Source organism: Puma concolor, chromosome A3 (assembly GCF_028749965.1).
Source record: "Puma concolor isolate L17-30 chromosome A3, mPumCon1.1.hap2, whole genome shotgun sequence".
Lineage (NCBI taxonomy): Eukaryota > Metazoa > Chordata > Mammalia > Carnivora > Felidae > Puma > Puma concolor.
Window position 1 is genome coordinate 41,386,550 of NC_141669.1, and position 23,439 is coordinate 41,409,988.

The following is a 23,439-nucleotide window of genomic DNA, read 5'->3' on the forward strand; positions in this document are numbered from 1 at the left end:
CGTTTGTATGGAAGTGAAGTGCACCCAGACCCCCTCAAGGTCTAAGGGCACGAGGTAGGACAAGATGCTCCCCCCGCTCCAGAACTCTAAGTACAGACACCCTGGATGTTTGAGTCCTGACTCTCCAAAGTGCCAGTCACCAGATGTTTCCAGCAGGCAACTTCTTTATTTGGGGCTGTATGCCAAGGGTATTTGCACATGTAAACATAGGCATGTCCCCCTCTCCCCACAGACTCTCAGTGAAGCCCTGGTTCATTTATGAGCCACCACAAGAGGGGCACAAATGGCCTTGAGCTGAAGGAGGGAGAAGAATGGTTAGAAGGCAATGCTGCCCTGTGTTGTGCAAGCAGCTGTGGGCAGGGAGGGAGAAGGTGACAGTGCTGCAGAGGTGCAGAGGGCAGTGCACAGGGCAGTGGGCAGGGTGGCAGACAGGGGAGCAGCGCCTAGGGACCGGGTGGGGAGAGCTTGAGTCCAGCTGAATGGCGAGCAGAAGGGCAACGGGAATCAGAATCAGGACTCAGAAGGGAAGCAAGAGTGGAGGACAGTGGAAGGAAGGGGAGTGGCAGAGCAGAGGGGGAGGACAGAGCTGGGAGGACCCAGCAAATGTCAGACACCATCACACATAATAGTCCGCTCAGGCTGGGAATTCCAGACCTGCAGCTCATACCTCGGGCAGGTAGTGGGGATTTGGCAGTTTGGTTGTCATGTAGAACCTGAAGTTTTTGTCGTAGTCAATGTCTGAGTCTCCGAGGCGAATGAGCAGCCGCCCACCACTCATGAAAGTCTGCTTCAAAAGAATGGGTTCTAGAGCTGGATCCAAGGTTTCTCTAAGCTTAAAAGTTAAAACACGAAAAACAAGCCATTAAAATGGATGGCATCAACCTTTCCAAGTTCCTTAGGCCTCAAAATCTACTTTGAATGAGCCACTTTCCAGGGGCCGGATAGATATTCCTTACTGTACGCTCGCCTAAGAAAGTAAGAGCATGTGAAGGCAATACAGCTGTTTAGACTAACTGTGCGATTCATCCCCATAAGGAAGAATCCAAGAAAGGAGGGTCTCTGCAGGTGGTCTTCCACGGGACCCAGACAAATGATCTGTTCACTTTTGCGGCTGTTCTAAGGCAAGAGATAGCAGTCTACCACCTGCAGGCCAAATCTCACCCTCTGTGGCTTGTATTTTTTTTTTTTTTTTTTTTATGGCGCTTAAGCTAAAAATTTTCACCCTGTTAGAGGGTTATAAAAACAAAACTCTAAAACCAAACCAAAACGAAGAAGACTATTTGAAATGATGTTTGCACAGAGACTGTATGTGGCCACCTCCCCAAAACTAAAATGTCTGGTTCTGTACAGAAAAAGTTTGTGGACCTCTATTCTGTATGATAGTTACTTTCTTTCCCTCAAAGCAGATTTGATGGCTGGTAAGAACCTGGGCATGCAGACACTGCTCTCGGACCCCACGGCAAACATCTTTATGTCAGGATGTATGTGGTAGGGGCCCATGGCCTAGGAGCTGTCAAAATTTGATTGTAATCCACAGTTAACAAATCCATTTCATACTGTGACATGACGCCCAAGGATGTACGTTTTCTTAAAACAAAAGTTTATGAGATAAAATTTCCCTTACTACCCATGATATAATTTTGTGCTCTTAAAAATCTATCCTATTTCATTAAAAAATGCTGGTTGAGATCGGCTAACCTGATTGCACACCCATGGAGGGGTGAAGACAAAGTTGGAATATCCCACCTTACAAATGGAGAAAGCAGCTAGGTGCATAAGGCTAATGATTCCAAGTCACAGAAAGCAGGAAGGGCCTGGTCAGAGTATCCTGTTCTAGCTGGCGTGCTGACCATGGGCCCACCCCCTGCTCCCCAAAGCACTCAGCTACAGTTACAAGGCTCTGCTGTTCCGTGGCAGAACATCATTGAAAGTCTTTTGTCCCTTGCCATGAGAGAAGAAATTCCCCAAGGGCTTCCTGTGTTACCAAGTAAACTGGGGTTTAAGAATCCAGTTTGGGGCTAACATAACTGCACTAATGATTTTGGGAGACTTTGTCCTCCCCTGTAACTTCAGGGTTTGAGTGAGGGCCTAGGACCCATTACAGAACCCTCCTGTGTTGGCCAAGGCCAGAAGGGTAGAAAATGATATTTACACCCATTGGAGTGTCTTGTTGGCTTCACATCATCAGCGTGTGTGGATGGACAGTCCCTGATGGCCTGATGGCATTACTGTGTTACACTTCCATGGCAGTCAACCATCAAGGGCTGCAGTGAGGTTTAAGAATCAGCAGTGTCGGGGCACCTGGGTGGCTCAGTCGGTTAAGCGGCTGACTTCGGCTCAGGTCATGATTTCACGGTCTGTGAGTTCGAGCCCCGCGTCGGGCTCTGTGCTGACAGCTCAGAGCCTGGAGCCTGTTTCAGATTCTGTGTCTCCCTCTCTCTGACCCTCCCCCATTCATGCTCTCTCTCTGTCTCAAAAATAAACGTTAAAAAAAAAATCAAAAAAAAAAAAAAAAAAAGAATCAGCAGTGTCAGAAAACAGAGCCCATCCCACTTAACACCAAAACATTGTCTGGAATCAGAAAAATCATTCAGTCAACAGATTGCTCCCCATGTGATAGTATATGGTTTCGTAGGCAAAGCAATTGGTTTGACCAATTTGCAAATGGAACTGACTGGTGTCTCTAGGGCAATGCAAGTGTGGCCTGTGTAGGATTTCAGATATGGTCTATAAGTTGGGGACTAACCCAAGAAAAGTGAAAAGCAAACCTCTTCCAGTAAGACAGGTAAACCAAGTCGGATTGAATTTTCAAGTGTACGCAAGAAATTAGTATCCGTAAGCTTAATGATCTTTAAACCACTTTTGCTTTCCTTGTTCCTTATCCAACGGTTTGCCTGTATGAGAAAGCACAGAGCAGGATATTTGACTTAGAGTTTTATAAATGACTAGAAAGCGGAAGTTTTTAGACTAAAGTTTAGAAATTTTGCTCAACCTGGAAACAGGTTTGAAAGATAAAAAAAAGAAAAGAAAAGAAAAGAAAAATACCATCCTGCCCCCTGCAAATAAAAATGCCCTTTAAACTGCAGTGTTTTGGACTCTTTCTTTCATTCAAATTTGGAACAAATGAAGAACAGACACATCTAGGGGAAAAGCCCATCCCTGAGGTATTCAAGCTTGTCTTCCTTGTTCTGACAACAGTTCCTTTTCCTAAACTCCACTTAGAACACTATGATCCATGGACTTAGGAGTCAGATAATGGGATTCTGTAAATTCCAGGCAGGCTTGCAGTAAAATGTATCCTACCCTGCCTTCATTCTGATTCTTCAGACCTCTTAGGAACAGGACTCTATAGGAATGAATTTCTGCTCTCATAGAAACCAGAAAACGAATGGCCAACCCCCTAAACAAAGCCAATCAAAATCAAGTATGCAGAGCAGCTGGACTCTTCCCCTTCCCTTTCTGCCAACCCAAGATGAGGAACTTGGACTTGAAGACTTCCAAATTCCCTTCTAGATCTAAACCCCCAAAATCTTGCAAGAGTGTTCAAGTCCACTTTTAGAATTTGGAACAGACAGCACAACATTAAGCGGAGGTGGGAGGCTGCTCTTCATCTGAAGCATTTGTTACACACCTGATCCTGGGGGTCAATCATCAAAGGCCATCGTCTCCCTTCAGTAACCAAAATGCCATTTTCTGTTGATATCATGTCACGGGGCAGCCCATCAGTGTTCCACTGCCGTATTTTGTAGGGATCACCAAGAATGTTAATGAGACTGAAGGAAGGATTGATTGGGATCTCCAGAGACAGACAGTCCTGGATCCAGTATTCTATAAGCTGTGGGAGGAGGAAAGGTTACTTGTATAGAGTCAGGAACACTCAGTAAATGAGGATACACACAACATGTCACGGTTAAAAGTAAGTTCTACCGGTTTCCACATGCATCCTGGCATCAAAGCACAGGACACAAGAAGAAGACCGACAATCAGGAGACCTGGGGCCTAGAACTATACCATAAACTAGCTGTGGCTTTGAGCATGTAACTCCCCTTGCCTGAACCTCAGTTTTCTCAGGTATAAACGACAAATGTTGTCACAGTTGTCTTCAACCAGGGGTGTACTATCCCCTTGGGAGAGTCCGAAAGCATGTGAAAAAGTTGGAGTTATCACAATGGCTAGTATCATAATGCTACTAGCAATTAGAAGATGGGGCAGAGGGTTGTTAGCATGCTACCTCCTTCCGTGAGTGGGACAGTCGAAAAGCACCATTGGCACCACCCACATGGTACCAGATGACCCCTGAGCTCCTGTGGAATCTACGGTCCTATACTGATTAGGTTTTAGAACCCACGGACAAGGGTGAAACCTTTATAGGAAGGCATTTCATAAACATGGCCTGAAAATCTCTCCAAATAATTTAGTTTCCTGTTCCTTCCCATTGCCTAGCCCATTGTAGCAGTCGTGCCCGTTCAGAATACTTCACCCTGGCTGACTTTCCATGCTGCTTCTGACCATGAAGGGAGGTGTCTCCCTGCCCCTCTCTTTTCCCCCCAGGTTCTTGAGCTATTAAGGAAGTGATGACTAACTTTCTAAGGAGAAAAGGAAAGGAAGGAATGTGTTCAGGAAATCCTAGGGGTAAACCATTGCTGGCTGACGGGAGAGGTGGAGGGCTGTGGAGTGTGTAAGTTTCCAACATGGAGAAGCTTCACAGTGGAGGGCCCCCTATAAAGTCAGAAAAATGATCCCCCCAACTCTGCCTCTGCCAGTTTCAGCTGCTTCTCACCTCCCAGAAAGGGAGTTTACTCACCGATTGCCTATACTGGGCTGTGAAGGCCCCATAATAGGCTACACAAGCTGCTGCTATAAACACATTCCCAATGATATTTGATATCTCCTCATTGAATTTCTGGATGCTTTCTTCCCATCGAACTTGCTCATCTTCTAGTGCAGCCGTCAGCTTTCCTGCACGTATCAGACGTGCTTTTGTCAGGGCCATAGTTTTTGCTAGAAAATTTTAAGAAAATCAACTTATGTTATTCAGTATTTTCCTAAAATATAAGATGTTTATTCACCTGCTTTTGTTTATAGTGACATTGTCAATACATGTCTATGAAACCTCACACCAATTCAGAATTATTTTCCATTTCAGGGCCAAGTCCAAGTTTGCTTCTTCTAAGCAAAGAGCTCCTTTTCGTTACTCCATTACTCTGGCTGAAGATGGCTCTCTCTGTGTCAGTGTAGTATTTCTCTTCAGGATCAAATTCATATGCTGCTTGTGTTATAATGTAACATGTCCCAACAAGCCTTCCATACAGGAGCTGAACGGATACAATATATGCAGTTCTTCTAATTTTGCACTAGAAGGGCCAGTGCAGTACATCGAGGGCAAATACGTCCTCTATGTTGGGTGGAAGCTGAGATCTGACTGCCCAAAAACTTCTTCTATTTTTAAAAATCAGGCATTTCCTGGGACGCCTGGGTGGCTCAGTCAGTTAAACGTCTTGACTTCGGCTCAGGTCGTAATCTCGCGGCTCATGGGTTCGAGCCCCGCGTCGGGCTCTGTGCTGACAGCTCAGAGCCTGGAGCCCGCTTTGGATTCTGTGTCTCTGTCTGTCTCTGCCTCTCCCCCACTTGCCCTCTGTCTCTCTCAAAAATAAATAAACATTAAAAAAGATTTTTTAAAAAATAAAAAAAGCAGGCATCTCCTGACCAACATAAATTTTATGTTACTTACCCAGACTTTCTTTCTCGTTCACCCCTTTGTCATATTTGTCTTGTAAGGCCTGTATTTGATCTTCCACTTTTTTTAGCAAGGCTTGCTTTTCTCTCAGAGTAGCCATTGTGATATCAAGTTCAGCCTAATAAAATTAAGTAAATATTTAAAATGAAAATCCAAGGTCTCCAAAGAAGGTAAAATTTGTCCATTTACAATAGATTCTTAAAAAAATAGGATTTGTGTTCTCTTTTTCGTGTCTCAAAAGATTTGATATGTATACAAAGTTAAAACAAATATAAAACGAAATATATGAGTGGAAGTAAACAGAACCAAACCAAAACCCAATAAAATAAATCATCAAAGGAATAGAGAAACAGATGAACTGCTGTACTTTAACCTCCAAGCATTTGAGGTTAACTAGTTAATACAATGGATTAACTTTAAATGATGAAATGAATGAAATATTCACACAACAGGGAAAACTAATCTTTCCTGAATAGTTCTCTAGAGCTGGGTCTGCAAACCAGATTCAGCCTGCTGCCTGTTTTTATACAGTTAGCAAGCTCAGATTGGTTTTACATTTTTAAATGGTTGGGGGGAAATTAAAAGAAGAACATTTCATGACAGATGATAACTGTATAAACTCAATTCCTGGGTGTATAAATAAAGTGACATCGGAACACAGCCATGCTTACTCATGTATGTGTTATTGATGGCTGTTTCTGTGCTGCAATTGCAGAGTTCAGTAATTGCAACAGAGACCACATAGCAGCAAAACTTAAAACATCTCCTATCTGTATCTTCATAGAAAAATTGGCTGCCCCAGCTCTGTAGCCATGGTCCTTTCAGTAACCTGCTCCATCAATGAGCATTCTTCGTTCTGCTTGGGACCTCACATCCAACTGTAGCTTAAGCAGGTTTTAGAACCTCAGATGACACCATAGAGTTGGGGGGGGGGTAGTATTAGCAAATGCAACACAGAGCATCAGATGCTAGAGCTGAATGGCACCTCAAAAATACCATCAGACTGATGATATGAATATACTAAGGACTCATTTTTCTTCTATGCTGCAGAAGGGCTGATTTTAGAGGTCATTCCTGACAAAATAATCTTCACCAGCTATTTTTTACAACAAAAACTAATTTTCAAGAGCACTGTTATTGTCTATATTGTGTAAAGTCACAGGAGCTAGAATGATTAATGATTATGGCCTTTAATTCTATTAAATATTACAACACAAATAATATACCTGCGCAGCACGGAGTTTTTGTCTCTTCGGTTCGACTTCTTTGACTACCCTAGAGTATAGATCCATCGCTCTTACCCACATGCACATGGATTTACATGCTTTGGACACTTTCTCTACTTTTTCAGGCACAAAATCAGGATTGTTAATATACTTCTGAAGTTTTGCCAATATCTGAGGCTTTATATTTTCCTTATCATATTCTAGAAGTCTTCTTAGAAAGTTAGAGTCACCAAGAAGTTGCTTTGCTGTTGGCCAATCAGGTCTGAAAGACAGACATGATGTTAATAGCACTGTAATAAAGTGATTTAAGAACAAAAGAAATGTGTTCTTCTGAGAACACTAAGATATTATCCTAATTAGTGGGTAGTTTTAATCTCCTTACTCTAATTCCAGTAATTGGTAGTTAAGTATACCACAATTCCTGGTGAGACAGCAATTAGTTGACTCATGTTTCAAACAATCCAGTTTTGGTAGAGAAAAGAATGATCAAATCATAGTTTTAGAAATGTAAGACATTATGGAAATAATAGTTTTATTTTTACAATGCCCTGGCACTCACATTCTTTTTCCCTCATTTGCCTTAGTTTAGACCCTTAAAATCTCTTGCCAGAACACTACAATCACCTTCTAAATGGTTTTATGTCTCTCAGCCAAACTTGCCCCTTGTGAGCTTTTGCCAAGTTGGTCTTTCTCACAAGAAAATCCAATCATGTCGAAAATATTCAATGATTCTCAGTCCCCTCTGGTTGGAGCTGTTCATCCATGCTTTGAAGAACTCCCAGGCCCTACTGAGGTGCTGGCCAGAGAGTGAGCAGGGAAGCTGGGCGGGGGTCCTCTGGGTCCTCTACCCTTGCTTGGTTGGTTTTACATAGAAATATTTCTTACAATTTTTATTGGAAAAAATGTGTATTAGTAAAGAAGGTTTGAAAACTACCTATCTTCAGGTTGAAATACAAGACTTTGCATGATGCAATCACTGTCTCAGTCCATTCCATGAGCATCAAATGTCCCTGAGCTCTCCCCATGGTCTCACTCTCCTCCTGAGCATCTTCTCCCAAAAACCTGCTCACACCTCTCCATGAGCACTCTTTTTTTCTGAACTCCTACTACTATGCAAATCTCACACGTCTTGAAATTATTATTTTTCATGTTTGTCTCCCCACTATACTATATGTGCCTCAGAGAGAAGAGCTTCAGATCTTCCATCATCTAGCACAAAACAGATGTTCCAAAAAATGCTTGTTGAATTCATTTGTTGAATGACTGACCACATCCATGAGAAGGTGGAAAAGAGAATGAGAACATATTAATGACAATGTAGAAAAACACCAAGGAAATTCCACCATACATTCTGGGAACATGTGACTCTGAATTACTCACTTGGCATTCAAGAGAATAGAAATTGCTTCCATAACAGTCATGACCATATCTGGGGGCTTTGTAAAAACTCTGATCTCAGATATATCTGCTTTATCTAAGGAATCCAGTGCTTTATTAGCAGCATCAAGTGCAGGCAGAGCTTCTTCAAGGTCTCTTTGAGCATCATCAGCTATTGCTTGGGTCTCTTCAGCTTTCACTTTTGCCGTCGCTTCATCTTCTTGCACAATGCTACGGACCTAGCCATCGAAACACATCTACTTAGGTGGGTTCAATATTTGTTTTTTTCTTAATTTTTAAAAAAATGTTATTATTTATTCTTGAGAGAGAGAGAGAGAGAGAGAGAGAGAGAGAGAGAGAACAGAATCCGAAGCAGGTTCCAGGCTCTGAGCTGTCAGCAGAGAGCCCAACGCAGGCTCAAACTCACAAACTGCAAGATCATTCCTTGAGCCTAAGTTGGATGCCTAACTGACTGAGCCACCCAGGCGTCCCTCAATATTTGAATTTCAATGTTTAAAAACAAAGCCAATGATAATGAGTCATATTTGCCCCTTTGGATTATACCAATAATGAAAGAGAATTTGCTATGTTGCATTTTATGCCCTCCTTTGTCCATCTTATATGTTGATAGGATAACTGAGCTGAAGTTATTGGAACAAATGGTTCCTTCTTTGGAGATGAATCTGTTCCTTTTTATTTGTGGGGGGGGTACTTTTCTCACCATCCTCTGTCCACTCATTGGGTTCTCTCATTCTCAGGGAGAATGTATTTATGGAGGGTAGATTTTTTACAACTTAAAAGCATTGCTAAATCTATCACTTAATTATTTTCATTACATATAAAATAAACAAAAATCCAATCTCATGCATGATATATAAGTGACAAGTTGGTGGTCAAAGCCTTCTCGCCCACAATGTCGGTTAACGTAGCATACCTGATCGGCATTTTCTTGATCCACTGCCAATTTTTCCATCAGGGCTTCAACATCTTGTGATTTTTGAAAAAGGATAGGCTCTAAAGCTGAAAGCTCTAATTTCATTTTATCTACTAGTACATTGGTTTCTAATAGCTTGGTGAGACCATTCTTCACCCGGTCACGTGCCTAGATGACAATAAAAATATCTGTTATTAACTGTAACTACAAACTGTAAGTTTCCTGGCATCCCTTACTCATGTACTAGAATTTTACATCTACAGAATTGGTAAATCAGTTTGTAATGCTTAAAATTGTGAACATACAGAAATCTTCAGGTAACAGAACTCTAGGAAATGAGTGTGACAGTCACCATGGTGAGTCTGGATCCATGCCCCCTAGGCACAGCAGTTGGCATGTCACTGGACTGTGGGCTGGCTGAGGGCCCCTACTGTATTATTTTTATCCCCTCAGCTGGGCAGCGTGGCAGCATGCTGAATGAACGAGGGACAAGTTCAGATAGGAATTCCTGGAGGCCACATATCTAGGAACCTGTTTCCTCAAGATGGGTGGACACAGCTGAGAACTTGTCAGTGTTCTGGGAGACAGTGTTCTGGGGACTTAGCTCTGGTTGCTGGATCTGAACCCTACTTCCCAGTGGTAAGGAACTTTTGACTAGGATCAATGGGTGGTACCTGGTAGAGGAAACACTGGGAATAACTAGTTTTTTTTTTTTTTTTTTTCCAATGTTTATTTTATTTTTGGGATAGAGAGATACAGAGCATGAACGGGGGAGGGGCAGAGAGAGAGGGAGACACAGAATCGGAAACAGGCTCCAGGCTCTGAGCCATCAGCCCAGAGCCTGACGTGGGGCTCGAACTCACGGACCGCGAGATCGTGACCTGGCTGAAGTCGGACGCTTAACCGACTGCGCCACCCAGGCGCCCCATGGGGAATAACTAGTTTTTGAAGGTGAGTCAGAAAGTCTGGTTCAAACTGACAGGTTTCAAAATATTTATCAAGTTATTATACAAAGCATGCATTTATTTACCAGGTAAAAACCCTCTGAAAAATATTAAAAATATCTTAATGGTATATACTTCTATTTTTATTTTGTTTGAAGTGTTGAAAATTTCAGGTTAATAGTCTGAAAGTGGTGATGATGATGGCAGCCACTATTTCCTGAGCACCTCATGTGTGTCAGATCATATTCCAAGTACTTAGCAAACAGTATTTTACTTAAATTCCACAACAATCCAAGGGGTGGATAGAGATATTTCTTATTTTATTTTATTTTATTTTACTTCATTTAAATCCAAGTTAGTTAACATATAGTGTAATAATGACTTCAGGAGTAAAATTTAGTGATTCATCACTTACATATGACACCGAGTGCTCATCTCAACAAGTGCCCTCTTTAATGCCCATCACCCATTTAGCTCCTCTCCCCACCCAACACCCCTCTAGCAACCCTCAGTTTGTTCTCTGTATTTAAGAGTCTCTTATGGTTTGCTTCCCTCTCTGTTTTTATCTTATTTCCTTCCCTTCCCCTGTGTTCATCTGTTTTCTTTCTTAAATTCCACATATGAGTGAAATGAGATGATATTTATCTTTCTCTGACTGACTTATTTCACTTAGCATAATACACTCTAGTTCTATCCATGTTGTTGCAAATGGCAAGATTTCATTCTTCTTGATCACCGATTAATATTCCATTGTATACATATACCACATCTTTATTCGTCAGTTGATGGATATTTGGGCTCTTTCCACACTTTGGCTATTGCTGATAGTGCTGCTATAAACATTGGGTTGCATGTGCCCCTTTGCATCAGCATTTTTGTATCCTTTGGGTAAATCTAGTAGTATAATTGCTGGGTCATAGGGTAGTTCTACCCTTATTTTCTTATTTTCTTTTTTTAAGTGTTTTTTAATGTTTATTTATTCTTGAGAGAGAGAGAGCATGAACAGGGGCAGGGCAGAGAGAGAGAGGGAGACACAGAATCCGAAACAGGCTCCAGGCTCTGAGCTGTCAGCAGAGTCCAATGTGGGGCTTGAACTCATGAACTGTGAGATCATGACCTGATGCTCAACTGACTGAGTCACTCAGGCGCCCCTCTATCCTTATTTTCTACTAAGACCTAGTGAAGTTACAAAATGTGCTCAAGGTTGTGTAGGAAGAAAGAGGCAGAACATAAGTTGTATATAGTCTGGCTGACACTGAAGTCCTTGCTCTTTTTTTTTTTAAAGTCAGTCTGTCTGTCTATCTATCTATCTATCTATCTATCTATCTATCTATCTATCTATAGAAGACAGCAAGCATGACCAGGGGAGGGGCAGAGAGAGAGAGAAATAATCCCAAGCAGGCTCCACACTGTCAGCATGGAACCTGATGTGGGGCTTGAACCCACGAACTGTGAGATCATGACTTGAACTGAAACCAAGAGTCAGTTACTTAACCGACTGAGCCACCCAGGTGCCCCTGAAGTCCTTGCTCTTAATGGGAAATACTGACACATGATAGATCAGCAAACTCCATCTCTACTGCTTAACAAAAGGTTCTTATTAAATACTACAGAGATGTCTAATTCACTGCTTACCTTTGATGCTCACTACTACTGAGGCACACTCATATAAATGACAGTACAAAAAATATAAATATCAAGGAAGGGGAAGGTCTTTGGGCTGACAGCATGAGACACTTTTTTTGTCTGCTGTGGGTTGTTAAGGGCACATGTCAGGATAGAGAAGGTTCCAGCAGGTAAGATGGTGTGTAGATCTTCCACTCATTCTGGCAAGTTTTGACTTCAAGCAAAAAAAAAAATTTTTTTTTGATAATATTAAACTTACTGAAACCAACTGCTTCTTTTTTTCACTCAGCATACTCAGGAAAAGATTGATGAGTTCCAGGTAGGAGGTGGGCGTTGTGTAGTACCGTCTCCGGAGCTCCATGTAATAGCGTTCTGCCATATTGGAGACGCTCAAGTGAATGTTCACACACATGAGGGAAAGCTTTTCTTTCATTTCTTCTTTTCCAGCATCAACGCTGGAGAAAAATGTCTTTGATACAGAAAGAAGTGCTTCTCTAGGCCACTGTAAATAAAGATATAATTTGGAAAATCGGTTGCTCATTTCTACAGTGTACATTTTAACAAGTAAGAAAATGTATTTCTTTGGAACTCTTCCTTGCTTTGTCCCTCATTTTACCTAACTAACTCCTCCTCATGTCTATAATATTTAATGAACTGAATGGCTGGGTTCACTAGAGAGGGGTCTGGGTCTGCATTTGCTATCTGCACACTGCCTGGCACTTGGAAGTTGTTCAACCAGTATTTGTTAATTGAATGAATAAATGATTGGGTGTATTCGGAATAATTCCATGAATACAATCACATACAATACAAGGACCTCATGTCCTTACTCTGTTTATTACGCAGGTCCATTACATTATGCAGGACTTCGGGTCCATCATTATAATCACCCTCCTCTTCGCCTCAACTTCTTTGCTTCTTTCTTGTTTCTTTGTGCTCACCTGAAACTTGGTCAAATACAACTCTCTGTTACCCCACGTCTGTGACTGTGTAGTGGAGTATGGCTAGAGAGAAACACACAACCATGCCGATTGGCCTCACTTTAAATTCGTGACAGCTGGCTTGAGTGGGTTCTTGGTGCAGCCCATAAGTGCTTCTACAGACTGCTAACACTTCCTCTTTCCACTTCATTCCCAGCTGATGACCTTGCTTCCCACATCACCAAAGGAAACAGAAGCAAAGAAAACAGAACTTAAGCATGCTCTCACCCCCACATCTATCCATCTCCCTGTCTCTGTGCTCATATACTCTGCCCTCCTTCCTGTTTCTCTGGGCTACACTGTGCACACTCCCTGCGGAGACCAGTCCCTGCACTGATGACTCAATCCCATCTCTTCTTGCCTACGCGTTGGCATTGGCTCCATCAATAGATTTCTTTTCTGGATCTTTTCTAGCAGCACACATATGTGTTATTTGTGTTTCCCACTTAGAAACACTTTTCACCTCATGTACCCCTGTAGCTACTAGCCATCTCTTGGTGTTCTTTCGGGGAAAAACTCCTTGAAAGAGTTGCCTACGTTCACTGCCTGATTCCTCTCCTCTCTTCTCTCTTGAACCTTCTCCTCATCACTCCACTGAAACCGCTCTTGTCAAGATGACCAATAATTTCTACATTGCTAAATTCAATAGTCTCCTCTTCCTTTATAAATTCTGTTTGCCTTTGTTCAATGACTATCATAGTTATCCCTTGTATATGAGTAAATTCCTAGTGGGCTTTAAAGCCAATGCAGGTACACCTGAGTTATTCTTGGGCAATGTGTTACCCCTTTAAAACCAAGTGAATCCATCTTCCCAAAGAGGTATCCTGGGATGTCACCAACCTGGACAAACCAATCAATAGTGCAGCAGTTCACAAGGGATGGGAACATTCGGCACCGGGACCGGAAGGCCTCCCCCACAGGGCTCATACAGAGAACGATGTGCAGCTTCTGACGGACTCTGCTGATAAAGTGCTGAAACACCTGAACAAAGATATTTTTCAATTTAAAATAAGGGTGAAGTAACAATGACAACAAGTGTTGGCTACTGCCTCTGGGTCTACCAATATCAGATAAAACTGGCGTTAGTGTAGTAGATATGTGAACTCTTTTGTTCGATGTCCATTCCGACCCCTCTGGAAAGATTAAAAATGACATTTTGTGGACTCCATTGCAACTAGGGTTCTGGATGTGATGTAGGTCCTTCTCATCAGTGTATTTAAGGAGGCTCCTAGAATAAAGTGGAGAGAGGTATTCATACAGGTTTTTGCTTTGGGGTAGAAGGCACGGGAAGAAAGGGGGGGGGCAAGGTAGCCACTATGTGTGCAGGTGCAGAGTCTAGCAGAAGGGGCGTGGACCCGGAGAACTATCTCTGATGTGGCTCCTTATTTCCACTGCTTTCTGACCTGGCTGGGGTCACGTGGCTTTGGAGCTAGCAGCCGAAGCAGCAACATGCTGATCGGTTCAGTGGCTTCCTGCTTCAGCAGCTGCCCTGACCGCTGATTTCTACCAATTGCATCTCATGTTCGTTCTGAGGAATTTAGCCTAGAGTCCCTTTCTTGGGCTCTCTCAGTGATTCTGTGTTCCTCAGATAAAGCCCTTTCTGCTTACGTCAGCTGAAGTAGACCCTGCTGTCTGTACTTAGAAGCCCTGACCTAGCAGAAGAGATCTCACGAAAGGACACAGAAGAAAACACATAAGAAAGAATGGTCAAAAAAATTAAAGGTGTAGAAGCAAGGGGAAACACTAGGGTAGACCGATGGCAGTACACAGAATCTAGCACCGTGGTGGAGAAATGGGAGAGGACAGGAGCTGGGTTGTTTCCGAGATGGGGCTGGCTGGGGAGAGGTGGGGGAATCCACTTCTGTTTTAGGTGCTATAACCTTGCGAATAGGCAAGGGGATCCAAAATACTGGATTCCTCAGGCAGGGCACTGAGGACGTGTGAAATACATCTGTGTTTAAAGAAGGATAAGGCAAACTGTCCTGTTTGGACAAGGCTCTGACATCCATGGGGCAGTAGGGATTCTGTTTTCTGCTTCCCACTGACCTCTCTGGAAGTCTGGTGTAGCAATGCTTCGAAAGTAGGAAGTAAAATACGTAGAATTACAAAGGAAGACAATTATATTGGGGGCAAAAATCCATCCATGGACTCCTCAAAGGGAGATGTAGATCATTAAAAGAAAAAGAAAAAAAGGCTAACACAACTTTGTGTTTTAGTAAAGCCTATCACCATTGTATCCTACCTCATCTCTATTCCCCTCAGAAATTCCTACTTCTTTCGCTCGTGGTCTGGTGGCTGCTAAAACCTGTTCCAGTTCATCCTTTTCAAATAAATTGGGCACTTCACCAGAGTTCAGGATGTTATTTATATCTTCTAGAAATTCTTCTACTACAATCTGTGGAAGAAAGCAGAGTGATCATTGTAATTCACTCAACCAGTTTAGATTTTTTATTTATTACTTGTAAATTGTAAAGCAAATATTTAATCAAAATCCACATTGAGTTAATTTTATCTTTAAGAGAAAATAATATTAAAAATTAGAATCTTAATATTTTAATATAGAAGTAATTGATTTTTCCTTTTTCCTTTCTGCTTTGTTTCTTAAAAGGCTTTCGTCTTTTACATGGTTCAAGTAATATGTGTAAACATTTTATATTCTGCCCTCTTTCAGCTAACTTTTCTCATAAATATGTATCCATGGTTCTGTACAGTACTTATTGTATAGCATAACATACTATAGAGCTGATGTGCCACATTTTCCCATAGACTTAAATGGTCCACAGTTTTGTTTACATTTTAAGAACATATGTAGTACTATAATTTTCCTCCCCAGTTGTGTTATTTCCCGGGGATAAACTCCCAGGAGGGAGACTAGCCATTAAAATGCATGAATAGTTTCCGGATTTTGAAAGATTTTAAATTTCCCATTCAACTCAAATATGATTTCATGAACCTTTAACATTTATTTTTACAAGGTTAGGGAGTATAAATGTTTGCTTTGGGAGAATTTAATTTCCATTTCTTTGATTATTAGCAAGGGCAAATGTGATTCCACATTTACCATTTTCCATTAAAATATATGTTTAGGGGTGTCTGGGTGGCTCAGTTGGTTGTGTCTGGCTCTTAGTTTTGGCTCAGGTCATAATCTCACAATTTGTGAGATCAAGCCCCATGTTGGGCTCTGTACTGACAGCTCACAGTCTCGCTCATAAAATAGATAAATAAACTTTACAAGATCGGTTCAAACTGTAATCATTTATATATTGGAGTTTACTTTTAAATTTGAATGAGTAATTTTCATATTACAAAATAAATCTTTGCCTCTAATAATTGATGCAAAAATCTATCATTTATCCTTTTGTTTTCGTTAACTTTTTAGTTTTAAAAAAGTTTGGGTCCTATTATTTAACTATGACAAAGTATCTGTTACTTTATTTTCTTCATTTGTAACTTTTTGTTTTTTCTTAAAGTTGGAATAATTGTGTCTTGTTAATTTTCCCCAAGAGCAAACACTAGTTCTTTGTCATGATTTACTTACTTCTGCTTTTATCTTATTATTTGCTTTTTTTATTTTTGTTCTTCCTTGTGACCTTTATTTTCCTAAAATTTTAAGTCAGCTAATTTAAGTAGCTTCTTTTTCTATTTAATGTTTATTAATTTATTTTGAGAGAGAGAGAGAGAAAGAGTGCATATGCACATGAGCCACACGAGTGGGGGAAGGGCAGAAAGAGAGAGGGAGAGAGAGAGAATCCCAAGCAGGCCCCATGCTGCAGGCCAGAGCCTGGACATGGGGAGGGCTCGATCTCACAAACTGTGAGATCATGACCTGAGCCGATATCAAGAGTCAGAAGCTTAACTGACTGAGCTGCCCGGGTGCCCCTAATTTATGTAGTTTCTAATTTTTTATTCAAATCTATAAATTTAATCCTAAGAACTGTTTGGTTGCATCGCACAGATTTCTATTTATATTAAGTTCATTTCCTTGTTCTCTAAAATAGAGATTTAAATTCTGATGTTCTTGACTCAGGAATTCTTTATATAAATGTTTTAAAGTGCTGAGCCACACCATTAATTTCTCCTTTGATTAGAGCATGGACAAAGGATGTTATCAGCATAGTTTATGCTTTTTTGAATTTATTGAAAATCTGTTTAAACCTAACATATGGCCAATTTTTGTAAACCTTCAGTAGTACTAGAAAACATTTACTTTCTTTGTAAAATATAATTATAGTATATAGCCATCAATTCCAGCTTAGAAATTATATTCTTCATATTATTTAAACATACTTATTTCTACTTTGTATTTGCTAGAAATAGCAAATTAAACTCTATTTTTAACATCTTGCTTGTCTCAACTTCTCATATTTATAATAGTTATATATATATATACATATACATGCATATATACACACATTAATTTTAGTTATTATGGTTATGTTTACTCTCCATTAGCATAGAACATTTGAGATTGATTGGGACTTTTAACAGAGTGTAATAGCCTTTTGTTTGCTTAAAGTGGAGCAAGACAGTCTGATCTTATTTTTGGAGTTTTAAAAGCAACATTAAGCTTATATAAAAATATTTTAATATCAGAGTAATAAGAAACTACTGATGAACACAACTAAGAAAATAAAAAACAATAACTCACAATCCCATGACCCAGACATTTTCAAATTGTATATACGGCATATCTGTTTAGATATATATTAAGACAAAGAACCTATATAGTAGATGATTTGTATATGTGTTATGATGTAACAACACATCACATCATAAACATTTTTCACATTAATTAATGTGTATATTTCTACAAAGTAATTTTAATTTTTTTACAGTGTCCTATTGTATAATTATACCACAAATAACTTGTGAATAATAAGGCTATTTCAGATTAATTGTTATTTTATTTTATTTTATTTTATTTTTAAAGTTTATTTGTTTTGAGAGAGAGAGAAAGCATGCACGCACACATGTACAAGTAAGGGAGGAACAGAGAGACAGGGAGAGAAAACCTTAAGTTGGCTCCATGCTGTCAGTGTGGAGTCCAATGACTCACTCAATTTCACTAATCGTGAGATCATGCCCTGAGCAGAAATCAAGAGTTGGATGCTTAAAGACCAACTAGGCCACCCAGATACCCCATTATTTTAAAATACTGCAATAGATATTCTTGCACATACAACTTTGTATGCAGCTGTAATTATAAGTAAGAGTAATTTAAGGACTTTATCTACATATTGCTACTAACTTCTAGAAGATTTTGCTAATTCACTGGTGAGTTCCATGCAAGGCCTGTTTTCCGACATCTTTGTCAACAATGAATATTTTGATTTTTAACCTTTGGCAATGTGCAAGGCCAACCCCTGGCATTTATCTTTACTTAAATTTCTTTGGTTACTGGGAAGACTGAACATTTTTCAGGTCTTTAAAGCCCTTGAATTCTTTTTTTAAAGGAACTTTCTATTTGCATTTTATTACATTTTTATATTTCTTCTATTGATGGGCTTGTCTTTTCCTTTTCATTTGAAAAAAACCTGCATTTGTATTTATTTTCCAGCTTTATCGAGATTTAATGGACATATAACATAGTATAAACTTAAGGCATACAATGTATTGATTTGTTATATTTATATATTGCAACATGATTACCACTATAGAAGCGTTAGTTAACATTTCCATCACATCATGTAATTACCATTTCTTTGTTTTGTGGTGCAAACATTTAAGATTTACTCTCTTAGCAACATTAACGTACATAATACATTATTTTATTTATTTATTTATTTATTTATTTATTTATTTATTTATTTATTTTTTCAATATATGAAGTTTATTGTCAAATTGGTTTCCATACAACACCCAGTTCTCATCCCATATAATACGTTATTGTTAACTATAGTCACCATGCTGCACATTAGATCCTTAGAACTTAATTCATCTTATAACTGGAAGTTTGTACCCTTTGACCAACCTCTCACCATTTTCTGCATCCCCCAGCCCCTGGTAACCACTATGCTTTCTGTTTCCATGAGTTTGGTTTTTTTTAGATCCTCATGTAAGTGATATCATACAGTATTTGTCTTTCTCTGTCCACTATTGCATTTAACATAATGCCCTCAAGGTTTATCCATGTCGTTGTAAGCAGCAGGATTTCCTTCTGTCTCATGGCTGAGTAATACTCCATTATGTGTATGTGTATATATGCCATATCTTCTTTATCCATTCATCTATTGATGGACACTTAAGTTGTTTCCATATCTTGACTATTGTGAATAATGTTGCAATAAACATAGGAGTTCAGATATCTCTATGAGATCCTGTTTTCATTTCCTTTGGATATATATCCAGGAGTGGGATGGCTGGATCATATGGTAGTTCTGGAACCTCCATATTTTAAGTGTTTGAGGAAACTCCATATTATTTTCCATAGTGGCTGCACCAATTTACATTCCCACCAATAGTGCATAGGGTTCCCGTTTCTCCACATCCTTGCCAATGCTTGTTCTCTCTTGTCTTTTTGATGATAGCCATGGTAGCTATCTTTGTATGTTTCTAGGATTTTATCCATTTCTTTGGGGTTATCTAATTTATTGGCATAAATTGTGTGAGGTGACATCTCATTGTGGTTTTGATTTACACTTCCCTGATGATTACTGATGCGGAGTATCTCTACTTTTCTTTTAATTTTTTAAAATGTTTATTCATTTTTTGAGACACAGAGAGGTAGAACACAAGCAGAGAAGGGGCAGAGAGAGAGGGAGACACAGAATCCATAGCAGGCTGCAGGCTCTGAGCTGCCAGCACAGAGCCTGATGTGGGGCTTGAACCCACAAACTGTGAGATCATGACCTGAGCTGAAATTGATGCTTAACCGACTGAGCCACCCAGGCGCCCTGGAGTATCTTTTCATGTACCTGTTGGCCATGTGTATGTCTTCTTTGGAAAAATGTCTATTCAGATCCTCTGCCCATTTTCTTAAATTGGATTTTTTTTGCTATTGATTTGTATGAGTTCTTTATATATATTTACTTATAATGGGTCTCAGAGTGGCCCTGTTTGGCTTTAACCTATTGAATCTGGATGTCCATTTCTCTCCCCAGGTTTGGAAAGTTTTCAGCCATTATTGCTGTAAATATACTTTCTGTTCCTTTTTCTTTCTTTTCTTCTGGAATTCCCATGATTGGGAAATTATTTCTTTTCATTATGTCCTAAAGGTCTTATAACCTTTTTCATTCTTTTTTCTTTTTGCTTCTCTGACTAGATAATTTCAAACATCCTGCCTTTTAAGTGATTGATTCTTCTGCATGATCAAATCTGCTTCTGAAGCTCTCCATTAAATTTTTTCGCTCAGGATTTGTTTGGGTTTTTTGATGGTTTCTTTTTCTTTGTTTACCTCCTTGTTCTGTTCATGCATTGCTTTTCCCATTTTTGTTTAGTCATCTGTGTGTTCTTATAGTTCACTAAATTTCTTTAAGAGGATTATTCTGAATTCTTTGTTTGACAGTTCATAGATCTCCATTTATTTAGTATTTAGAGTCAGTTAGTGGGGCTCTATTCATTTTCTTTGGTGTCATGATCCTTGATTCCTTACTTTGGTATCTGCACATTTGAGTAAGTGGTCTCCTCTTCGAGACTTTACAGGTTTGTTGTGACAGAGGCAGTTCTTCACCACTCTGCTTAGTTTGGGTTTCTGGACATGTCAGCTAGTAATCCTTGAGCAGGTGGGACTTGCTGTCAGGGTCTACTTGGGGGCAAGGCCACTGCCGAAGCTCTGAGGTTGGGGGTGGGGTGTTGCTGGGTGAGAATAGTTGGATAGGATGGTTCTTGGTTCTCTGCCCAAGCAAGGCTGTAGGATGGGCTGTGTGGTTGCCTAGATTCTGTGGTCTGGCTTCCTAGATGGTTGGGACTGTGTACTATACTCAGCAGCAGGTAAGGCTATGAATTAGCTTCCTCTCCTGGTAGGGCAGCGGAGTGGGTCCCAAGGCTTGCATGGCTCATTGTTTAGGAACCTAACTCAAGCAAGGCTGTGCACTGACCAGATGAAACCACTGGTTTTGCTTTGTAGACAGGGAGCAGGGCTGTTGGATGGGCCAGGCAGGTTCCCTGGTCAGGTGGGCTAAAAGCTGTGTTCAGCAATGGGTGGAGGTACAAATCAGTTTCTCCGCCAGGGTGGAGCAAGAGAACTGGCTCCAGTGCCAGAAAGGCACTTTCTTTGTGGTCTTGACTCAGGCCAACCTGTGCCCCCAAGTCCCCTTTCTGTATGGGGCCACTGGCTTTGCTCTGCGGATGATCAGCTCTGCTTGCTCTACTTTTCACTTGATCGTTGCTGGTCTATACAACTTCCCAGGCATTCAGGCCAAGCTTTCCAGTTGGGCAGGGGTGGGAGTTACACCCCAGTGGTGTGTAGGGCTAGGACTCAGCTCCTCTGCCTGGGTGCGGTGGGGGAGCTCCAGGGCCAGCAAGGCTCTTTGTTTGAGGACCTTGAATCAGGAAGCCCTGGATTCTGCTGAGTTCCCTGGTCATACTGCACAAAACTGCTGGCTGGGACTACTGTTTGGGTACTGCAGGTAGGAACTCAGACTGCCAAGAGCCAGGTGTTGGGGGTTGCAAGCCCACGCTGCCTTCTCCACCACAATCTGATTTTCTGCAGTCAAGTCCTGCAGGTTTCCCTGAGATCCCTGTGATGTGAGACTGGAGTGGAATACACAAGAAGTGACCCACAAGGCAAGGGGAGCTGGATGTTCCCCCTGGACTCTCTCTTTCCACTGGAGGAACTGTAGGCTCAGGGGAGACCTCTTGGGGTAGTGGTGTGCTGGCTTGGGGGAGAGGCAATGTGATCAGTCTGTGGCTGCTCCACTTACCCTTCTAATGTGGTCTGTCTTGGTCCCTGTGGTGCAGGGAGTGGTTCAGCCTCTCCCCTGTGTCCTAAGGCTCCCTCAGTGGTGTCTTGTCCATGAATAACTATTGTAGGTTGTTCATGTGAGGGAGAGTGATGTCAGGAATGACCTATATTGTGATCTTGGTGATGTCATTCTCCATCATTTTGTTCATGTATTATTTTCCTGCTATAGTTAAATTGTTTACATGTGTTCTCTTGTAGCTCTCTGAACATCTTTAGAGCAATTGTTTAGAGTTCTTTGTGCGACAATGCCTGGGTCTCCATATCTTTGGGGCCAGTTACTGGGGGCTTACAGTATTTCTTTGGTGGGGTCGTGTTTCCTTGGTTCTTCATGATATCTGTTGCCTTATGTAGGTGTATGCATGTTTGAGGGAGTTCCCTCTTCCAGACTTTATGGACTGAATTCAGTAAGGGCAGACTTTCATGTGTAGGTGGGGGCACAATGGAGCATGCTGTAGCCCCAGGTCTAGAGGTGCAGGGCACCAAGTGTGGGGATGGGTAGTGGTGCTGGGCCTACGAGTGTGTTATGTTTCTTCGGCTGAGGCGGCTGCTGGGATCCACAGTATGTGTGCCTTGGTGAGCGCTGCAGGGGGGGTCACAGTGGCTGCAAGGGCTATTGGTGTCCCCAGCTGTGCCTCCAGGTTGAGCAGCTAGGGACCAGGGCATACATTTGACTCTGGGTCCTTTCTCATTTGTAAAAAATGTTAACATATTCAGGTATAAATTCACTGCATGTCACCGATGTTAAAAATATTTTCCCATTTTATGATTGTACTTAATTTAAAATAATTTAAAATATTTATACGTCAGATCCATTACTTTTTTATTGCTTGGCTAATTTCTATAGAGGTTTATTTTCCCTCATGTTAAAATGCCTAAGTGTAGTCAATGTAGAAAATTTTCTTGTTTAGAACAAATTCAAGAACAGTTACATTTGTTCTTATAGACATAGATAAAATCCCATTTTAATTTTAAAGTTACTTTAACACTAAAACAGCCATCGTTATTGTTATTTTCCTTTTCTTGGGTAAAGCATATTTCCCTAATTGATTTCAGTTAGGGTATAATTTCCTTATACTTACTGCTATAGAAACAATTTATTATTTTTTGTTATCTATGTCCTTCTCAAAGAAAAGTTCAAACTTCTCTTACCCCCTTAACTTTTGATCATATTTACTTAGAATTTAAAGGGTGACACAACGGTTGGTAAAATAAATGAAAATGTATTATAAAAGTCTTTTACAAGGTCCAAGACATCTGTTATCTGAGGGAGCAATTCCTTGCACCGTATCATACAAACTATTCAAAGCACACTTGTGATCATAACACTTGTACTTTAGTTATTTAAACATGTACCTGGGTGTCAGTGAAGAGGAAGACCATATTCTTGTTATCCACACCAGCCAGTTTGTACAACTTCCTCAGGTCTTCATGAAAACTGTCATAATTATATCCTCGGCTCAGTTCAATTTGCAAACATTTGTAACCACATATGTGAGCTGCAAGTCTTGTAAGAGACTGTTTTCCAGTGCCTCCTACTCCAACGAGCAGCGCATTGCCTCTTTCCTGACGAATCATGCGGGCAATCCTGCAGGCAACAAAGCAGAGAAAGACGTATTTCAAGTGTACAGATGTGGGTCAGAGGGCCTGACCCAGTATGGACCACTAGTGGCCAGTGGGGAATCCTCCCTGAGCAAAAGGCCATCGGAAAGAGCA

At 40.8% G+C, this 23,439-nt stretch overlaps 1 protein-coding gene across 1 annotated transcript in view; it reads right to left on the reverse strand.

The window, feature by feature from the left end:
* The window catches only part of DNAH6 (dynein axonemal heavy chain 6), a 222,804-nt gene that overhangs the window by 64,659 nt on the left and 134,706 nt on the right, over nt 1-23,439 (reverse strand). The window contains exons 46-57 of the mRNA XM_086700734.1: nt 23,080-23,311; nt 15,067-15,219; nt 13,665-13,805; nt 12,104-12,346; nt 9,275-9,442; nt 8,344-8,579; nt 6,964-7,225; nt 5,732-5,855; nt 4,805-5,001; nt 3,632-3,835; nt 2,769-2,894; nt 668-832 (exon numbers count right to left, since the gene is read on the reverse strand). Coding sequence (XP_086556860.1) covers nt 668-832; nt 2,769-2,894; nt 3,632-3,835; nt 4,805-5,001; nt 5,732-5,855; nt 6,964-7,225; nt 8,344-8,579; nt 9,275-9,442; nt 12,104-12,346; nt 13,665-13,805; nt 15,067-15,219; nt 23,080-23,311 — 2,251 coding nt within the window. The remainder of the gene's footprint in view (nt 1-667; nt 833-2,768; nt 2,895-3,631; nt 3,836-4,804; nt 5,002-5,731; nt 5,856-6,963; nt 7,226-8,343; nt 8,580-9,274; nt 9,443-12,103; nt 12,347-13,664; nt 13,806-15,066; nt 15,220-23,079; nt 23,312-23,439) is intronic.